At 44.1% G+C, this 20,377-nt stretch overlaps 1 protein-coding gene across 1 annotated transcript in view; it reads left to right on the top strand.

Moving 5' to 3' along the window:
• Window positions 1–511: 511 nt before the first annotated feature.
• robo3 (roundabout, axon guidance receptor, homolog 3 (Drosophila)) overlaps window positions 512–20,377 on the top strand; it is a 483,277-nt gene continuing 463,411 nt past the window's right edge. The window contains 1 exon segment of the mRNA XM_052039748.1: window positions 512–1,363. Within this exon segment, the coding sequence (XP_051895708.1) occupies window positions 1,198–1,363 (166 nt within the window). The 5' untranslated portion in view covers window positions 512–1,197.

The following is a 20,377-nucleotide window of genomic DNA, read 5'->3' as shown; positions in this document are numbered from 1 at the left end:
TGAGTGAGGAGACATCCAGACACAAAATAAACAGCACAAGTTCAAGAGGAAATGAATAAATCAGGAACTATAGCAACAAAGCAATGAATACCACGATCACTCGCAGAACAATAATGTGTCCATCATTTTATTTTCATTTCTCTCAGTTACTTATCTCGGTCAAAGGATCGCTTGCCTACAGATCCCAGGTTAAATTGTCCAGAGGCAGGAATGGGATTGTGCCATCAGTATAAGCCAGGAAGCAAAACATCTGGCAACTCATGTGAGTGAAGGAGGGAGGTGAGAAACTAAATCAAAACACAACATAAATATTGATCTTGTAATCTCGTTTTATTCATAAATTTCGACACCTAATATTTACCCTGGAAAGGGTTAAGGTGCAGTGCCGTACGTGGAGTTGTGGGTATGAAATGCAATTAAGGGAGATGTGAACGGTGCATTGAAAAATATGCAAATAGCTGGGAATAAAAAAAGATTCACAATTACCGAGTATGAGGGGAGGCACGATTTACTCTCCGCCTGTCTTCTCTTTTGTTTTTAAAAAGGGCAAATGTCCTTTAGAATAAAGCAGAGTGCTGATTTGGGGGAAAAGAACCGCAATAAAGCGAGCACCGCCTCTGCCTTGGGAGAGGGGTCTTTTGCATCGGACTGGCGTGAAGACGATTTAAAGTTTGCAGCAGTAACAAAAAATAAATCTCTTCAGTCTGCGCCATCCTCTCATTAAACTGGAATTTGCGCCGAGGTGGAGTGGATGGAGTTTCCTTTTATCCTTCCCACCATCGCAGCTCAGCAGGCTGGGTTTCAGAGTACTGTGCGTGACTCACGGCTCTCCTCTCTGCTCTCTTGAGAGCCTTATTAATCTCATAATTAAACATTTATTGGTGCAAGCACCTGGTTTCTACTTTCCCCCCGAGGGACCCTGATCATACACTCACAGGAAGAGAGACACGCAGAGAGAGAGAGAGAGAGAGAGAGAAAGAGACAGCAGCGAGAGAGAGGAGTGAAAAACCCATCAGACTGCTAGCCTCAGTGAGCTGAACGGCTGTCTATCGGCAGCACAGACTGAAGTTATTTGAACAGACCACTGAAGACATTCCAGACCTCCACTATTGCCTCGCTTGAGCTGTACCCACACAGCCTTCTCTTTTTTGAAACAAAAACTTATTTTTTTAAAAAAAAATAACCTAATGTGTAATCATGATGCTGAGGTACCTGCTGAAAACACTACTTCAAATGAACCTTTTTGCGGATTCAATCTCCGCTGATTCCGCTAACTCAACCGATCCGCTCTTCATTTACAACGCCAGCCTGTCAACCTTCGGAGAAAACGTCACGGACAGCGGAAATCTGACTTATGTCAACGGTGAGTCGCCCCTGTAAAGAGTCTGTGATTCAAGCATTCTTGTAGAAAGCGCTAGTTTGGAGAGGGATGTTCAGTGATTTTTTTTGCGTTAAGTACTCCGAGGTTGGGGTAAAGAGCTCGTGGCTTAACAAACTTTAAATGATGAGTTTAGCACGACAGGGTTTGAACACCACAGACTGTACGTTAGAGAAAGTTTAGACTGTTAATCTATCTATATCTTAGCTGTCTTTAAGTGAAATTTATCTTAAATTTGATCAAAAATGAATCTATGTTTTATGTTATACTGCTCTTCCGTTTGATTCCCGGCACCTAGCTATTACAACAGCTGGCTGTCATAAAACCTTTTTATTGCTGTGAAATTCTTATTAATATTTTATTGCACAAATTATTTTTTCCAGAATAAGAATTATCTCAGCATTAAACTTGGTAATAAAGATATAATTACAAATCAATTTCTAGCCATTCATGAATAATTCTTAAAATAATGTTTATGAAAGATGTGATATTTAATAATATTAGACTGTATACATTACAGAAAGAATCTGTTTAATTTATAGTTCTTGATGATTTCAATGGTTAAAGACGACAGGGTATATGGTGTGTGAGACCTCCAAATGGAGTGATTGTGACTTCCTTAAAGCACTCTTTCCTCACATCACTATCTTGATTGGAAGCCCCACTGACAGTGGAATTATGTTAGTTGATATCTCATTTTAAACCCATGTACCCTAATGTCATGGTTGGGTATTGAGGGACTGCTGAGTCTTTTGTTGAATCGATAAGACAGATTTTTTTTGTGAAAGTAGATTTGTTCTCCCTGTCTTAAAGGGCAACTTGCCCTCCCATTAGAAGGGAGAGTGAAAGGTGTCACGATCAATGCATTGAGTGTTTATTTTCAGACTGTTACCATGAAAGATAATCGGGGAGGTGTAACTCAGAAAATGAGTAGGTAAAGGAATGAGTGATTGTCATGTCTCCTGTCACACCAGCCTGGCACAGAGTGGACATTTTATGGAATTCTTCAAAAGTACACCAACCCCACCCTACAATCATCTTCTCCAACACTCCTGAGTTCTGGAATGATGTCCATCTTTTTAAAAAAAAAGTGGTGAAAGATCAAATAAAGGTTTGCAAAATAAATTCAGCTGTGAGTAAAGGTGGTGGGAGCTGAATATTTTCACAGTACATTAGCTGAATCTGGAATGAGCTACTTTTTCTCCTGCCTCCCTCAGCCCCACCCTTCTCCACCTTCAAAGGAGAGAATGTTTCAGCCAACATTCTTCCCTCAACCAAGATCAACAAAACATATTAAGTTTAACTGGTCAGAGTGTTTGTGGATGTGGTGCATTTCAGGTGAGGGTCAGCATCATGCCTTGAGAAGAAATTTTAATGCATTCAAAGAAACGTCTTGAAATTCGGGGGTGAATCAAGTGAATGTGGAACTTGACACCTCATGGAGTGGCTGAAGAGAAAGTACAGATGCATCTAATGGGAATCTAGTTAAGAGCAAAAAGGAATAAAAGGTTATCTTGAAAGGGTTAAATGAAGAAAAGTGGGAGGAGGTTTTTGTGGAACACAAAAACACTGGCACGCACCAGTTTCTGAATGTGAAGCCTGTGTACAAATGAGATTTGTGGGGACTAGAGAAGTCTAATTACGAGAAAGTGTTGGCTAGGCTGGAACTAGTTCCTTTAGGACAGAGGAGGTTGAAGAAAGTTTAACTGAACTGTATATCATGAGGGGTTTGGATATGATGAATATGAAGGACCTATTTTACCTAGCAAGGAGGTCAAGAACTATTGGACATAGATGTAAGGTTTAATTAATGAATGGATTAGGAGGCACTTGGCAGCATTTTTTTTCCCATGCAAGGGATGTTGTGAATCTAGACCTGGCTCTTTAAAAGAGTGCCAGAACAGAAACCCAAAAGAAATACATGAATAGGAACTTCAACCAATGTATCCATGGACCAAGAGCTAGGAAGTGGAGTTAGGAGCAATCACTCCTCTTTGGCTGCTGAGAACATGATGGGCAGAATGGCTTTCTCAGTGCTGTAGCTTCCCTTGATGATATGTCATTCCACGTACAGAATATAAATGCAATCTTCACAATGTCAGAAGAGGGTATTTCCATGATCTACTGCCCACCCTTCTTTCCAAAGAAATTCTTCCCCAGGTACCATCAATAAACAAAACGTCGAACCCACCGTCTGAATAAAAGCAAACCTGAAAACATAATTCCCCAAGCATTAGAAATGCAAAGAGCAAATCTTTGTTAATTGTATTCTTTGAATAAATTGAGCGTCTAATCTTGTGATAATGATTATGATGAAGAACTGCTGGTGCTGCTCTCAAAGGGTTAGTACTCATTTTATTTCAGTGAGTGATCTTTAGGTGGAACCCACCAGGTTCCTTTCCATTGTTGTGTGTGTGCGGCATTAAAATTACATCAAACAAGTTTTTGTCTGTAATATTCAATATTTACCAATTCTGCTTTTGACGCGTTGATGAGTTCTCCATTTCTCAGGTCACATTTCCGTGGAATATTTGCAAAATGCTCAACATTTTTTTAACATGGCTTTCTCTCAGAGACTATTAGCAATTTCAAAAAGAAAATGAGATTCACTGCAGATTGGTAGTTTAGATTACCTGGTGTGGTACTAAGGCTCACAAACGAGAAGTTTCTGCATTTAATCCCTGTTCTATGCTAAATAGGTTGTTCTGAATCAAGGGGAGAGGTAGTGATGTTACACTTAACCAGACAATCCCTGGATTATTTTACAAGGTTTCCTCCTGAGTGACTTTCACAGAGTTGCCTATGATCAGTAGCATTGTGCTTGACTTCTCCACAGTTTAAGAGCATAACTTGCAGCCTGCATTTTCATCCCAAGCTCTTACGTAAGGTATAGGAGGATTTTTCTCTCTCTGTGGAACAGTAGGTAACTTGAGGAGAAAACAAAATCAGGAATGAAACAAGTCAGGGCAATTACCCCGAGGTGATTGCTGTCCTGACTCCGATTTCAGCTCCCAGCACACCGCCTGTACCCAGTTATAGAGCAATAATTGCACACATCTGCCCTTTGTTTTATCTCCTGCAACAGAATCATGTCAATACAAAGGTTCATGAGTGGGAGGGCAGCGCTTGTGTGACTGGGCAAAGTTCAAAGTATGGCTGCTGAAGGTGATGGACACTTTGTGGGCATAAAAGCAATTTCTAAAAGACAGAAGTACGACTTTAACAAAAGAGCAGAATTAAACAATAAGGATATTTCTTTGGTGGAACTGAATTATGTGCTTAGAATTTCTAAATTAGGATTGCTTTGAGAAAACACTCTCTGCACTGCATGATGAGATATTGTGAGCCTGCTTATTCAGAACACGTTTACAATTTCATTACATAGAGAAAAACTCATATAGTGTCATAGAATAAAATTGTCAAATAATATAGCACACAAGAAGGCCATTTGGCCCACTGTGCCTGTGCTAGCATTTAAAATATCTAGCCAATCAATCCCTCTCCCTTCCTCTTTCTCTGGTACAGAAAAGCTCTCCAAATATTCACCCAATTTTCCCTTTTAAGTTTTATTGAGTCTCCTGGCATAATCAATGATGAATTCTAAATATTCCTCAGACAATGAATTCTATATCATAACAACTTGCTCCATAATTTTATTTCCCTTTTATCACCTCTGGTTCTTTGGTCAATGAATAACTCTGTGTCTACAAATTATGGACCCTTCTGCCATTCAAAGCGTTCTTCTTTACTTGTTCTCTCAAAACTCCTCAAGAATTTGAACACATCTGCCCTTAATCTTCTCCACTCTAAGAATAACAACCCAGATTCTCCTGAAGTTCCACAGTCTTGGTACCTTTCTAGAAACCTCTTCTACACCGTCTTTAAGGTCTTAACATCCTTCCTAAAGTAATATGCACAGAATTGGCCACAATACTCTAGCTGGGGCCGAACCAGTGTTTTCAAAAGGTCTCGCATAACTTCTTTGTTTACGTATTATATCCCCCTATTTATAAATTAAAGGATCTGTATTCATGTCAAAAGCGCCTTTTCAGCCCTGAGATGGAGAGGTTCATTTTATTTCTGAAAGATTTAACCTTCAATAAGGTAGAGATTATCAATCTTTCGATGACCCCTCTAATTAAAGTTCGGTAGGCTTTGATTCTGTGCTGAAGTAGAGACTTGTGCCCTGGTTAAATGACTACACATGGGGAATAATGCAGTGTTAGACAGCCAGCTGGCTCAGTTGGTGGTGCTTGTCGCTCTAGGTCAAAACCAGGAGTGTGGTCATGACATAGGCTGAAGTTACATTGCATTACTGAGGGACTGCTGTTCTCTCTGTCCTCTGGATCAGATCACCACTGGCACCAATTTAATTAAGCCATTGCTTCAGGCAATTGTAAAAGGTCCTGCATCACTATTTTGAAGACGTGCAGGAATTATCCCAGCATTCTGGCTACCATTCTTCATACCTTTAAGGTCACCAAAATGCAGGTTAATTAGTGATGAAGATCTGTGTTCAAATTGGCCAAGTTTCAGCGAACACTGGATGTAAAGGAGGTAAAAGAATCTATTTTCACAAGCCAATGATTTCTTACTGAGATAACTAGTTTGATGCCTATTGGTTGACCTCAGCTGTGAAGGTTTTCCAACTGGTTTTGGTCATTTCAGGGAATAATGAGGGACTGCTAACTATTGCCCCCTGTTGGGTTGTGTGTGTGTGTGTGTGTGTGTGTGTGTGTGTGTGTGTGTGTGTGTATACACCAGGTGAAGGCAGCACAGTATTGGCTGTTGTGCCCCCTGATGGTCAAATATCTCGCCAGCTCACACTGGCCACAGCTGCTTTGGATGAAGTGTGTCATTACTGGTGCCCATTCACGGAAGGAGGGCAGAAGGAGAGAACAAATATTTCAAACCTGATTGGAGATGGACTTTAAAGTAAGCGACATTGTTATTTTTGGTGCTGGGGTGGGAGATATGAGATGGATCTGAAACAAAGACACTGTGATTCCACTTAATCAAATAATCCAATCATAATGTGTACTGTCGTTGTTTGATACAGTAACGTGTTACATAACTTGTATATGGAATCAGGTCATTTGACCCAACCATTCTATGCTGGGCAAAAACACAATGATGCTGGAGGAACTCAGCAGATCAGGCAGCATCCGTGGATCATCATGTTTTTCAACTAGCTTCCAGGATTTGCAGTCCTTTGTTTCTCTATGCTAGGCAATATGCTTTACAGGAGACTCCTCCCAATTCATTTCATGCAATATGCCCATTGTCCATTCTTTTCTCTCATATACTATATATTTTGTTTGCCTCAAACCAATGGGTGAACATGTTCCCCATTTTAGCCACTCCTTGGGTAAAGAAGTTTCTCCTGAATTCCAAGCATCTCTACTTCCCCTTCTGTTGAACTTTTCCATAGTGCCAAAGATCTCTTCAGTCATCCTTCTTGTCTGCTCCATGTTGGAGGAAGGAGGCACAGCTTGCCCAGTCTTGTATGTCTGTTTCCCTCTAAGCAGAGGAAGTTGGAGGGTGTTGCTGTGTGTTCCTGCTGAATCTGTCACTGGATCAGTGGTCTGGCACCCTTCACTGCTGTGTTACCAGCACAAGGGGCTGGCTTCTCCTGCAGCCAGCTCACTGCCCAGACATGTTTCAAAGCTGCCGAAACCAGCAAGACAATCGGTTCCTTCAACGGGCACGTCAGCCACAGCACGGTTTATCTGTCCTTGCTTCCTATTTGCATGGGCCGTCGATATTTTATAATCCGCTAATGGATGGACTGTATTTGACAGACACACCAGGGGCGCGCACATCGATGTGTGCCTGTGTCATGCAAATTGGCTGATTGCAATCTGAAAGCCTGTTACTATTCCGAAGGTTAGAAGTCAAAGGCTGATGGTTTTCCAAGATGAGTGCACATTATAATCCAAATGTCTGTCACTATGGAGACACCCAGTTTGAACTCCAGGCTGGTGGAGTACCAGTGCTAGGGGTGACAAATGCCCGAAACAGAGCCTCTTCCCAGAGTAAAGATGTTTTTAAGCTGAAATGATTTTCAAATTATTTCAGCTTTCTTCATTTGTAATATTAAACAAAGCCCGCAAAATGTTGCTCTACATAAAAATGAACCATTAGATCAGCTCATCCACTGCCCTGATTCGCACCCAGGCCCTTCCCACCTGCACTTTTTCAGGATGCAGGGGGCCAGGTGAACAGACACCTTGAGCCCGGGGCAGGTTCTGTCTGAGCAATGAGTGTTCCTCGGATGTGCATCCTGCCTCAGAAAGCCATGCTAGCCTTCAGCAGCTTGCAGGCGAGAACAAGACTTCTAACTTTTTGTTTTAAAAGTCACTGAACACGTAAATAGATTCATAATTAAAAATATTAACATAAGGTGAGACACATGGCTACACTTACCTTTCTTGGCAGTGCTAGTGACCCTGTATAAGTGAGTGGGATTGCTGACCTTTTGCCAGTCCTCCAGGTGTAATGCTAAGAGCTGGGTGTGAAGTGGACGGAGTCATAGAGTCAGTCATACAGCACGGAAACAGGCCCTTCAGCCCAATTCATTCATGCTGACTGAGATGCTCACCTATACTAAACCAAATTTTCCTCATTTGGCCCATATCTCTCTATTCCTTTCCTATCTGTGTACCGGTCGAACTGCATTTTAAATGCTGTGATGGTTAATCTGCCTCTGCCACCTCCTTTGGCAGCTTGTTTCATATACCCACACAATCTGAAGCCTCCTTGCAGGGAGTCAGTGTCCCATTGCTATAGCTGATGGTGAGTCCATCTCAGCGGTGAGCTGGACAGTGAGATGGTGAGACCTTTATTAGTCATATGTACATTGAAACACACAGTGAAATGCATCTTTTGCATAGAGTGTTCTGGAGGTAGCCCGCAAGTGTCGCCACGCTTCTGGCACCAACATAGCATGCCTACAACTTCCTAACCCGTATGTCTTTGGAATGTGGGAGGAAACTGGAGCACCCGGAGGAAACCCACGCAGACACGGAGAGAACGTACAAACTCCTTACAGACAGTGGCTGGAATTGAACCCGGGTCACTGGTGCTGTAATAGCGTTACGCTAACCGCTACACTACTGTGTCGCATCTGACATTCGGGATGGTTCAGACCTCCCTGTTTGATTGTGCCCACAGAGAACCCCAGGCATGCCAAAGCAAAAACAGGTAATGAGCAGCAGTTCCCTTTGGAATGCCAGCTATCAGCCAATATTCTAAAACCTCAAAGCTTTCAGTGGTTACCAAAGAGTTGAATGAAGTGTTGTGATTTTAATGTTTCTCCTCCCCTGAGAGAGGTGACCATTGGACCAAGCACCAGCTTATTTTTGATGGGTTGTCTGAAAATTTCCAAACCACGAAGTAACTTCCCAAAGACTTTTCAGCAATTACTTTCCCCGTGGGCAAAGCTGCCAGTGACATTCTGCAGGTCGTCACTGACATGATTATGATTCTGAAAGAATTTTTTATCAGTGGCTAAAATCCTCCTGCACTCAAGCTCTGATCTCACTCCACAACCTGAGCCTTAAACTACGTTTGGACTTGCCAATCAATGATTTGCACATCCATCCCCTCCCCCAACACCCAAAATCTGATGTTTCGATCAATTTGTTTATCCATGTGTGCTATGCAATGAGCAGTCATTTTGAGTTGGTCGTTGACAGTAATATCTGGCCAGGACTAAACTGGACAGAGCTGTTTTAAAAATGATGCTATCAGATCTACCTCACTTCTGGTGGGACACCTTGATTCCTGTCACTCGGGGAAGGTGTAATAATGGAGCTGGTGCCATGGTAACACCATCACATCACTGCGTTTGTGTGGTTCTTTGAAGCCAAGGTTTTCACAAGAGATGAGGTAGAGAGGCAATATAATTCTGAAAGGTAAAACTGCAAGGTGGTAAAGTCTTTCAAAAGCATCTTCTCTGGCAGATAGGTTTCACTGCAGCTTTAGAAGAAGGGAAGTAGGAAGAGAAAAGGCAGCAAAGAACCGGAGAGAGATTCGCCAGGATGTTGCCTGGGGTGGAACATTTCAGTTATGGGGAGAGACTGGATAGGCTGAGTTTGTTTTCCTCGGAGCACAGAAGACTGAGAAGGGATCTGAAAAGAGTGTGCAAAATTATGAGGGGCATAGATATGGTAGATAAAAGGATATTTTCCCCATATGGCAGAGGTGCCTAAAACAAGAGGGCACAGTTTTAGGGTAAGAGTTAAAAGACTTAGATGGGTTCTGAGGAAGATGTTTTTCACCCTGAGGATGGTTGCAATCTGAAGGACACTGCCTGAGTGGGTGGGGGAGACAGATGCACTCACAACATTTAAATGTCCAGCTGAACATTTGAACGAGAGTGTAGAAGGCTGCAGACCAAGTGCTGGTGAATGGGATGAGTACAGATGGGTACTTTGGTATTGGTTTATTATTGTCACTTGTACTGAGGTACAGTGGAAAAACTTGTCTTGAATACCGTCTGTACAGATCAATTCATTACACAGTGCAGTTACATTGGGTTAGGACAGAGTGCATTGATGTAGTACAGGTAAAAACAATAACAGTACAGAGTGTGACATAGAGTTTAAATTTAAAAGTGTAGAATGATTATAGTGAGGGTAATGAGTTGATCTGTAGAGAGCAGCTTGCAACAAGGATGATTGGGATTGACAGAATGGGCCAAAGGGCCTATTTCTGGGCCGTATGATTGTTTGGCTCTACCATAGGGTAGTACTGATCAGCGGATTTATCTTCCGTGAGAGATGAGCAGTTATCCACGAGAAATGCATAAACCACTTTATGGCTGGAAAAGAAATCTCTTTTTTTTTGCACAGTGGCTTTTTGCAATCAGCAATGCTTTAACGGGCAGCTGAAGCAGGTTCAAGAGTGACATTTAAAAGAGAATGGGATAAACAATTTGAAGAGAAAATACTTAGAAGACCGTGTATGATGGGATTCCTATTTCACCAAAAAAGCTGGGACAGGCAAGATGGGCTAAATGGCCTCCTATGCTAGAGAAACAAAGGACTGCAGATGCTGGAATCTAGATGAAAAACACTGATGCTGGAGGAACCACCTTGTGCCCACCCTGCCTTCCCTCTTATGTCCACCTATCACTGCTCTGCTTTTCCCTCCTATATATTGGGCTTCCCCTTTTCCTATCTTCAGCCCTGAAGAAGGGTCCTGACCCGAAGCGTGGACCACCTGCTTTTCTCCACGGATGCCGCCTGGCCCGCTGAGCTTCCCCAGCATCATAATGATTTTTATCAGCCTCCTATGCTATATAATCCTATGAATCCATGCAAATAGTTCCTCTCATTTTGGTTTTGCTGTGGTCCTCCACCCTGCTGTGATTTGACTCCAAAGTGCCAAACAGCCATTAGCCTCTCCTACACGACCACCACAGTCCATCCACCTCTGACGTTCCACCCCTCTCTACACCCTGCACATTATATCAAGGCTCTAGGTGCTCCTCCTTCAACGTGGTTCGTGCGGGCAGGCTGTCAGAGTGTGTGGGAAGAAGATAATATCAAAGCTCGGACCAGACCTAACCATACCAAATATCCACTGACTACAATGTTGGAGTCAGTCCCTATGGAACCAAACAAGATTTCAGCACACTTCCCTCCGTCCACTTGACAGCTGCGATCTCAGTGCAGGCAGTGGACTTAAGGTCAGTCCTTGTCGGAATTGTGTGCATTTCCCAACTAAACTGCACATGACATTTGCTCATTAAAGGCAGTGGGGAGTCTTATCTTAAGCTATGGTTTTCTTAATACTTTACTAATGAAGAATAGCAGTGTTTTAGCTGCTTACTCCTTTCACATAAGGCATGAAACCCATGGCCTTCTGAACTCTTAGGTGAATATAAACGACCCAATGGCAACATTGAAGAAGATTTCTTCTTGCCAGAATTTATCTCTCAATCAGCATCACTAGATGGCATTATTCAGCTGTTTCTGGGATCTTGCTGTGTGAAAGTTGTTCCCTATAGTAACTACATTTAAGAATATTAATTGGCTGGAAAGCATATCTGCCAAATAGCAGAAATTTGTGTTATGTCTTCCTTGGAGTCTGCAGGCGAGAGTGTGATTTGTTCAAAGGAAGAATGAAGTCCTGGTCAATGAGATACACTCTGTGTTTGGAGGTGGTGGGGGGTTGTGGGCAGGAGTGCCACCAGAGCTATCAGAGGAAGAGCCTTGCAGGCGGTGGCTCCATCAGTCTCTTCTAGGAGTGAGAACCCCGCACAATGGAGCAATGGAAAATCATTTTCATGCCTTCATGAGTTATATGGTGAGAGAGATCAGTGAAATTACTGCTCTCTCTCATGTACATCTGCATATGCACCAACAGCTGTTAATCCACCTCGCCCCACTTCTGACTCCACCTGCACGGATGTCAAGCTTCCAGATGTAGGGGAGTGATGTATTTCTGTGCAGCAGGGGAGGTCTCAGTGGTGTGCCAGATGTTAGCACTGCTGCTTACCCAGGGATGCCTCACCCAGTACGAGTGCTAATGTCATGCATTTCTAGATGATTAGCTTGAGGTCAACTTGATGCTACTGACCAGGAGTGTTGTTTTCCAGATGAAGAGGGATTGACTCACTGCCTGTGATTGTGGGATGAGTTCACTGCAGCTGCTGTGTTATTTTGGTAATGATTGTGACTTATAATGTGATGTTGATTGCTGTTGATTCCCATCTGGAGTCTTTGCTCTGTCTCCTCCTAACTGGTGGCCTCATCCTCTCCTAGGAGACCTTCCCAGGGTTGCATGGTGAGATGAAATATCTGCTCTTTTTACCTATTGTCTAAGAGTTGAGTTTATTGTCGTATGCACAAGTACATGTGTGAAATGGTACAATGAAAAACTTACTTTCAGCAGTATAACAGGCACATCGCATCAGATACACAACATTCACAAGAAAAACATTAAAAATTTATACAAAATTATACAAGAAAGAGCACAATTAGACAACAAAAAACAAAATCCATTGTCATTCAAAGTGGTCACAGTGTTGCTATACTGAGGTAGTGATGAGGGTTTCGCAGGTTGGTTCAAGAACCAAATGGTTTAAGGGAAGTAGCTGTTCTTGAACCTGGTGGTGTGGGACTTCAGGCTTCTGTACTTCCTGCCCTATGTGAGAAGGTGGCATGGCCTGGATGGTGGGTATATTTGATGATGGATGTTGCTTTCATGTAGATACTTTCGATGGTGGGGAGGGATGTACCAGTAATATATTGGGCTGAGTCCACTGCCATCTGCAGCTTCTTACATCCCTGTGCATTCGAATTGCCGTACCAGACCATGATGCAGCCAGTCAGGATACTTCCCTCAGAGTAGGATTGAAAGTGGCAGAAAGTGATGAGAGTTTGTCAAAAGTATTGCTATGCACTTGTGGATGGTATTACAAGTAAAGTAATTTGTTAAGAGAGAGAAATGGGAGCTTCTATTGCTGAAACCATGTTTCCTTCTGACATTGAAATGGTCAGTTGGTACCCTTGCTTAAAATGAATCTCACTCTCAGTTCCATGCGGAACTTCTGATTGCTAAATCCAAGTGCCTTGAAATATTAGCTTCACCCCAACCCCCACCCCCCCATACATCTCCCTACCCATTGCACATCAATCTGATTGATAGATTGTGATGTGCATGACTCTCAGCTGCATTGGTTACAGTGGTCAATACTTGACATTGATATTGAACTGCCAGCCAAAGCATAAAAGCTCTCAGTCACTGACACCTGTCCAGTGCAGATCCTCTGAGGACAGTGGAATTTGTGTGGAAAACAATTCTTTTTGTGATGGGAAATAGTGACAAAGTTATTGCATCAGGGATTCATTCATGTGTTACAACCGATGCATGTGAACCTGCATAGCAGAATGTGAGAGATTATTGAGTGCGATCTGGGCTGTTGCACCTGTTTGTTGCTGTACTGTATCGAAAATTATTTAAATGTCAAGAAGGTCATTTGCTTTTTGTTGGAAAATGATTTTTTTTCAGGCTCTTTTGGAGGGGTGAGAGAGGGGAGGAAAGAGAGAGAGAGAGTTCTGTATCAGGGACTCCCCATGTTCTACGTGGACAACGCCTACCCCCTTTGCTAACCTGGGAGATGAGGCTGTGGATGGTGAGCGGGGACATTCCCCAGTAGCTGCTGCCTTCCTCCTGCTCCCCAGGCCCTGCCTCATCTCTCAGGCTCCGGGTCTCTTTGCCGCTCATCCTCAGCACTGAGAGCTGTCTTCGATGTGCAAAGTTATGCAGCAATGCAATGAAGTTTCCACATCTTGTTTGGCACATACAGCAGGACACCCATATTCCAACCCTCCCAGACTGAAGCAGGCAACAGAAGTCTCATCTTCAGGGGACCAGTCATGTTCTCCACATGGTATTTCAGCTTTTGTGGTATCTCTGCTCAGCAGGTGAGGTTGGAGTCCAAGCTGGTGTGAGCAGCCACAGAGGTAGAAGGTAGTCCTTGTGCCCCATGATCCATCCCTCAGAGCAGTGCTGGCCATTGAACAGTTGTGTGGACTTACTGAAAATAGTGGTTAGGTGATGCGACTGGTAATACAGATACAACCAGAGACACATTCAGTGTCCACCATGGCATCTATGGAATTTAAATTCTGGATTTTTTTAAAAAACTGAGCAACCAATCCTAGTAATGATCAGAAAAGTACTGAATTGTGAACATCCATCTGATTCACTAACAAGGAGGAAATCTCTGATCCTTCCCCAGCCTGGCCTGTATGTGAATCCAGACATAGCAATGTGGTTCACTTTAAACTGCCGTCTGATATGGCCCGGCAAGTCATTCAGTTGTGTCATAATCGCCCTGTTAAAGCAGTTAAACTAGACGGACCATCTGTCATTAAGCAAGGCACCAAATCTGGACAGGGCAAAATTGGGTCTACCTTGCTAAATTCTCTCATTCAAACCTTGTGTCTAAGTTAGGAAGCTGTTCCGCAAATGATTTAACCAACAGCCTAACATAATTGTTCTCACAGAATCATCCTTCACTGGCAATGTGCCAGACCTCACCATTACAGCCCCTGGGTATATCCTGTCCCACTGGCAGTGGTGTACCAGTGGGTGAGTAGCTTTGGGAGTTCTCCAAGGTTGACTCATGGCATCAGGTCCAACATAGGCAAGGAAATCTCCTCCTATTTGCTACGTACCATCCTCCCTCTGCTGAGGAATCTGTGCTTCTCCATGTTCAACAACTTGGAAGGAGATCTAAAAGTAGCAAAGGCACAGTATGCATTCTGGATGAGGGACTTCGATGTCCATAACCAAGAGTGGCCTGTAGCACTACCACTGACCAAGCTGGTCAAGTCCTGAAGGAAAAGGCTGCCAGACTGGACAATTAAAGAGCTAAGAGAAAGAGGAGGCTCAAAGAACACCCTTAACAATGGCAGGGCCCAGTATGTGAGTGCTGAAGATAAGGCTGATGCATTCACAACCATGTTGAGTCAGGCATGCCGAGAAAATAATCCATCTCAGTTTCTTCCTGAGGTCCTCACCATTGTCCCAACAACATAATATCAAAATAATGGCTGACTGCACTGAATACATCAAAAGGCATGGGTCCAGCTGTAGTACAAGACTTGTGCTCCACAACCAGCCTTACATCAAGCCAGGTTGTTCCATTATATTTACAACACTGGCGACTTCCCAACAATGCAATAAATTGTCCTCTTGGGTGGAAAACTCTAAGGATTCAATGGCGTCTGGATGAAGAAATTTCTCCTGCTTTCTATCCTGTATGACTAACCCCTTACTTTGAGACAGTGATCCCTGATTATAGACACCCCAACCAAGGGGAAACATCAATTCTGCACCTACCCTGGTTGAACAATGTAAGAATCTTGTATGGTTCATTAAAAGCATGAGGGACTTGTCAACCAACGCAGTATTTTCAGCAGCACATTGGGGTTGGTTTAATTGACATACCCATGTGAGGGTTAAGATACCACTGTGGTTAGGTTACTGGGGCTGAGGCTTGTCGGAGATTTGAGTCTAATCCCACCACAGCAGCAGGCGACACTTCAAGTAATTTAACAAAACTAGAATGTAAAGTTATGCTTGAGGTACCAATGACCTTGAAACTACCAAATTGTTGTAAAACCCCATCTGGTTGAAAAATACCATCAGGGAGGGTAATCTGTCTTTCTTCCCAAATTGAGAATTGCCCCTAGCTCCCATCCCACACCCTGCAAACAGTGAGGAAAATAGACAGTGAACATGGGAAGACTGCCCCCTGATCCACTGATGCCTCACTGGATGCTGTTCTGGAGACTTCAAGGACATGCGGGGACACTATCCACCCAGCTGATGAAAGAAAGAAACTTGACAGTCGGTCCAGGGATGTGTGCTGGTCGCTGGTGTCAGCAGCAGGAGTGTGGTCTCTTCCTCCTGGATTCAATGTCACAAGCAGTTTAATTACCTTATCACATCAGGAAAGGTGAGTACAATGACAAAGTGTGTGCATTGCTCCAACCCTCACTCTCATTCTAGCAACCCATCAATCCTCACATCACCTTATCATACAGGTGAACACCTCACTATTTATGCAGTTACTCATTCTCATCTCTGCAGCACCACTGACATTCAACTTCATCTTTATGCACTGTCATGCCTCTTTCTCTCATTGCCACAATCAATAAATGTTCTACTTCCATCCATCCATGCGAATAATCCATTATACTCATTAATCTTTTCTTTCTTTCCCTGCAGGACTAAGAAGGGAGTGCAGATTTCCTAGCTGTGGCAGACAGCCGAAGGTGGTCCTTCCAAGATCAGATTGCTGAGGAAGTGCCTCTGGAGAGAACCTGGGTGTCAGAATGCATGGCTATTAGTGGCAGAGAGATGGGGATCTCTGATTAACTGATAGAATGATGTCTCATCTCAAACTGTGCATCTAATTGTCTGAATTAGGTGCCAGGACAATTGAAAACTCATCACGTGGATCGTTAAAACCTTAATAATTCCTGTCTTGAGTGTTCTAATTCATGTCCAATTTCTCATAGGGCCTTCTTAACCTCAAGCACTGAACAGCAGGAGGACCTCAGGAGGTCTTTCACTGAGGGTGCATCAGAACAGGCCCTCACATCTTGGTGGGACTGGTAAGACAGACGGGTTTTCACTGGTGCCTCGCACATCATAAGTGAGCAGGAGTAGATGCTGCAACCAGGGACAGCATTGCAAGGTCAGTGTCATAGGATGGAGGATTCTCCAAGCCCTGCTCAGCTGGCTCATCCCTCCAGACCAACAAACATCTTCTGGAGGAGCAAGGAAGAATGTGTGCTGGCAGATGACTCTAGCTGGACTGTGTGCTCTTGTCAAGAAAGCAGACAGGTCCACCTCAAGCAAAAAGTGTATGATGATGCAAGCCTTTGTGTCAAAGCCTTTCTCCCTGCTGTGGATACTTGCAGGTGACATAGGCTGTGAAGAAGCCCCCACAGGCATTGCATCTGAGCTGTCAGGGCAGGCTGCCTCTGCAGGTACCGAGATCACAGGGGTTTATGTGAGGGCATTAGGAAGGGGGAAACCAAGGACTGTAATGATGCTCAGGTAAAATGGTAACTTTCTGCTCTGTGGGCATGGGGCCTGTGGCACTTCTATTTATTGAACAGCAAGTGACTTTCAACACATGGGACAGAGAGACCGTGGAAAGACTGTAAGCAGTACACTGATGGTTGACCAAGCCATTTCAGGCTGGTTACAAGACTGCTTTATGTTGGAGGAAGGAGTGAGACACAGAGGTGTTTGCAGCTGCTATGAACCTCCCAGCACTAAGGGCATCCAATGCAGCCACATGTCCCACTCTTCCAACACTTGATGCATCTTTCTCATCTTCTTCCTCCAAATACTGCTCACCTGAAAAGTCGTCTTCCCATTCATCAGTGCCCGTTGATCACAGTTGTGCTATTGTTGTGAAAAACACAGTGGAAGGCCACCATTCCTGGTATGCCGTCAGGTGCCTGTTGAAGCAACTGCCCAGAGTAGTCAAAGCACCTTTGAATAAACCTTCAGTATTCCAGTGGTCCACGTCCTGACATTACGTGTGGAGAGATGGTACTGTTCATAGCAGTGCTGTGGTTTGCTGGTTGACATCCTCCCTGGGATCTGCCTTTATTTCCAGGAGCAAGCCCAAGTCTCGTATTCTCATTTCCTTATGATATAGAAGGAGGTCCTTCAGCCCATCATGTCTGTGCCAGCTCTCAGAGCAATCCCATCGGTCCCATTCCCCCACTTCTTTCCCAGTAATCCTTTCTCTTTCACCTGCCCATCAAATCTCTGCTAATTGTTCTGCCAGCCACCAATGCTGGGAGTGATATCCAGCAGCTAGTCAAACCTCAAGCACGTCTCTGGATAAGGAGGAAATGGGGTCAGCTGGGAAACCCATGCAGTCACATGGAGAACATGCAAACTTTACACAGGCAGCATCTGAGGTCAGGATCACACCTGAGTCCCTAGGGCACCAATTGCTGCACCACTGTGCCACCCGTGCACTGCTCTGCCACCTCTAGTCTCCTTGGATATTGAATGGATTGGTGAGAATGGAAAGTTGCAGACTGAGGGAGTCAAGGTAATGGCCTGGGTATCTTGCACACCTAGAGAAACATTTCTTGTGCTTGCGAGCTAGCTGCACAGTAATGGAGTGCAGTCCTTATCACTGGATGAGAACATCAAGCTGGTCTGGTGGTGCCTTGAGTATCTTATGCATCTGATCTGACTCCCTTATTCCTGTGGGAATCCAGCCAGAGCAGCACCACCAATGGCACTCTCCCTCTCAGCCGTGTTATCTGCGGTGATGTTGGAGTATGTAGCAGCCCATACACATAAGGTACCTCCTCACGTACATATGCATCACCCAAGGGAAAATCCTGCTGAACTCTCCTGAGGAACCCTGGAGTGACCCAGAAGCTTCAGAGCTGAGGGCAGTAGTCACTTTGACAGCCATAGCACAGTGGAACAGCTTGTGAAGCTGCTGCCTCACAGATCCAGACCCAGGTTCAATCCCAGCTGTGGTGTCATGTGGGGGAGTTCGCACGTTCTCCCTGTGACCATATGGATTTCCTCCAGGTACTCCGGTTTCCTCCAACATCCCAAGAATATGCGGGTTGGCAGGTTAAGTGGCAACTGTAAATTGCCCCTAGTGTGGAGATGAATGGTAGAAGTTGGGGGTGGGGGGGGGGCTGGTTGATGGGTATGTAGGGAGAATAAAATGCGTTAGAGTAGGATTACAGTAGAAATGGGTGCTTGATAGTTGGCATGAACTCAGTGTGCTGAAGGGACTGTTTCCATTCTGTGTCTCTACAACTGCATGACTCTTGGCAGAATGTGTTCAGAGACAGCAGGTCTTGTTCTTGTTCAGATGTGCCATCACCTGCTTGGAAGTCTGAACCTCCCAGGTCACTGATAGAGTCAGTGATGTTCCAACACAGTGAGAAGGCTGTATGCCCTTTGTGTAGGTCCTGTGTTCTGTGAGCTGCATCTGTGCCCTCTCCGTTCAACAGCTACAGGTTGCTGCTGGACCCAAAGTCCCTTTGATTTCACAGTTGACCCCATCAGGGTCTTGTGGCAACAACTGAATGCAGGCTTATGAACCGCAATAACCAAGAGGACTGATCCAAGATTTCAGACACTGAACAAGTTCAGCAGTAATCCTCTCAACACTTCCTCCAGTGCAACAAGATCTCTGTGTGAACACTCAAAACATCAGCTATGAAGTGACAGTATTTATAGTAGCAGTAGATTGTCATCCACTCTGTCCATCTCTGCCATGCTTCCTGGGTTAAATCCCAGAACCATAATTAAAGCTGCTCTTAATGAACAGTTAACGCAGTTATATCGCAATCCTGCCTGCCCCACAGTGGCCTCAATGGTGAACGCGCTTGGGTTAAACCCAGAAGTTGGCGGGCTCACTCTGCCTTTCCAATCTGTGCCGATAGCATTGGTGGGGGAACCTACCTCCCCACTTTCAGGGGTTAACTGCCCTCCCGTCATGGCTCTCAAGCTCTTGTACCCTATTAGAAAAGCTTTCTGCACATTATGGCAGAATTAGTCTTTACATAATTTCACAAACAAGTGAGGTATTTCGCTTGAAAACAGGGTATGAATGGCAGGCAGAGAGGATAAATCAACAACAGCAGGACACCAGCTGGTTCCATAATGGAACGTCACAACAGCATTCATTCCAGCCTTGCTGACCCACCCTCCTGTTGAGAGAGTGACATTCAAGCAGCATGGAAGAAGAAAACACAAGAATAAACTTCAAGATATAAGTGGTTTAACTGAAATGAGGAGGAAAACTTACATCCCACTGGGAGAAATGGAGTGAGGAAAATGATACGGCATTCTATTCATTTTCTTTTAATAGTGAACTGGAAACAGAAAATGGTTTTGACTTCTCATTTATCGAGCTGTCTAAAATTGGACCAAGCCAGGGGACCCGACAGACATATTAGGGGTTTCATGACACTCACATTTATGTATCAGTGTCTAAGACAATTTGCGTGGAATGAGTCACAGGCAGGAGAGATTGCATTAACAATCAGGGCAGTCGTGTCCAATGCTTTGGCCAATATTCTTCCCTTCCTCAACATCAGTGCAGAAGATTGTATGCTTAATATCACGTTGTTTCTGGGATCATGCTGTGCAGCCATATTTCCTACATAATAACAGGGACTACACCTCCAAAGCACCTTATGACTGTGAAACACCAAGGGATATTTAGAGGTGATGCAGATCATTCCAGAGATACAATTTCCTCCCCTTAAATAGAATGGGCAGGAGATTTATTAGGATTAAGGATGCATGCCCTTGGTGGTGAGTCAGGAGTCCAAAGGGGTGTTTGAACCCAGCTGTTGTCAGTGAAGCAGATGCTGGTTGTGCAGCCTCAAGGCAAAGGGTTTTTGCAGTGGGTGGGACAGAGGGCACAGAAAGCCACACTCTCATGTCTCCCATCTCTCACATACC

This window comes from Pristis pectinata, chromosome 27 (genome assembly GCF_009764475.1).
Source record: "Pristis pectinata isolate sPriPec2 chromosome 27, sPriPec2.1.pri, whole genome shotgun sequence".
In the NCBI taxonomy this organism is placed as follows: Eukaryota; Metazoa; Chordata; class Chondrichthyes; order Rhinopristiformes; family Pristidae; genus Pristis; species Pristis pectinata.
The sequence above is the reverse complement of the archived record's forward strand: the minus strand, read 5'-3'. Positions and strand labels throughout refer to the sequence as shown.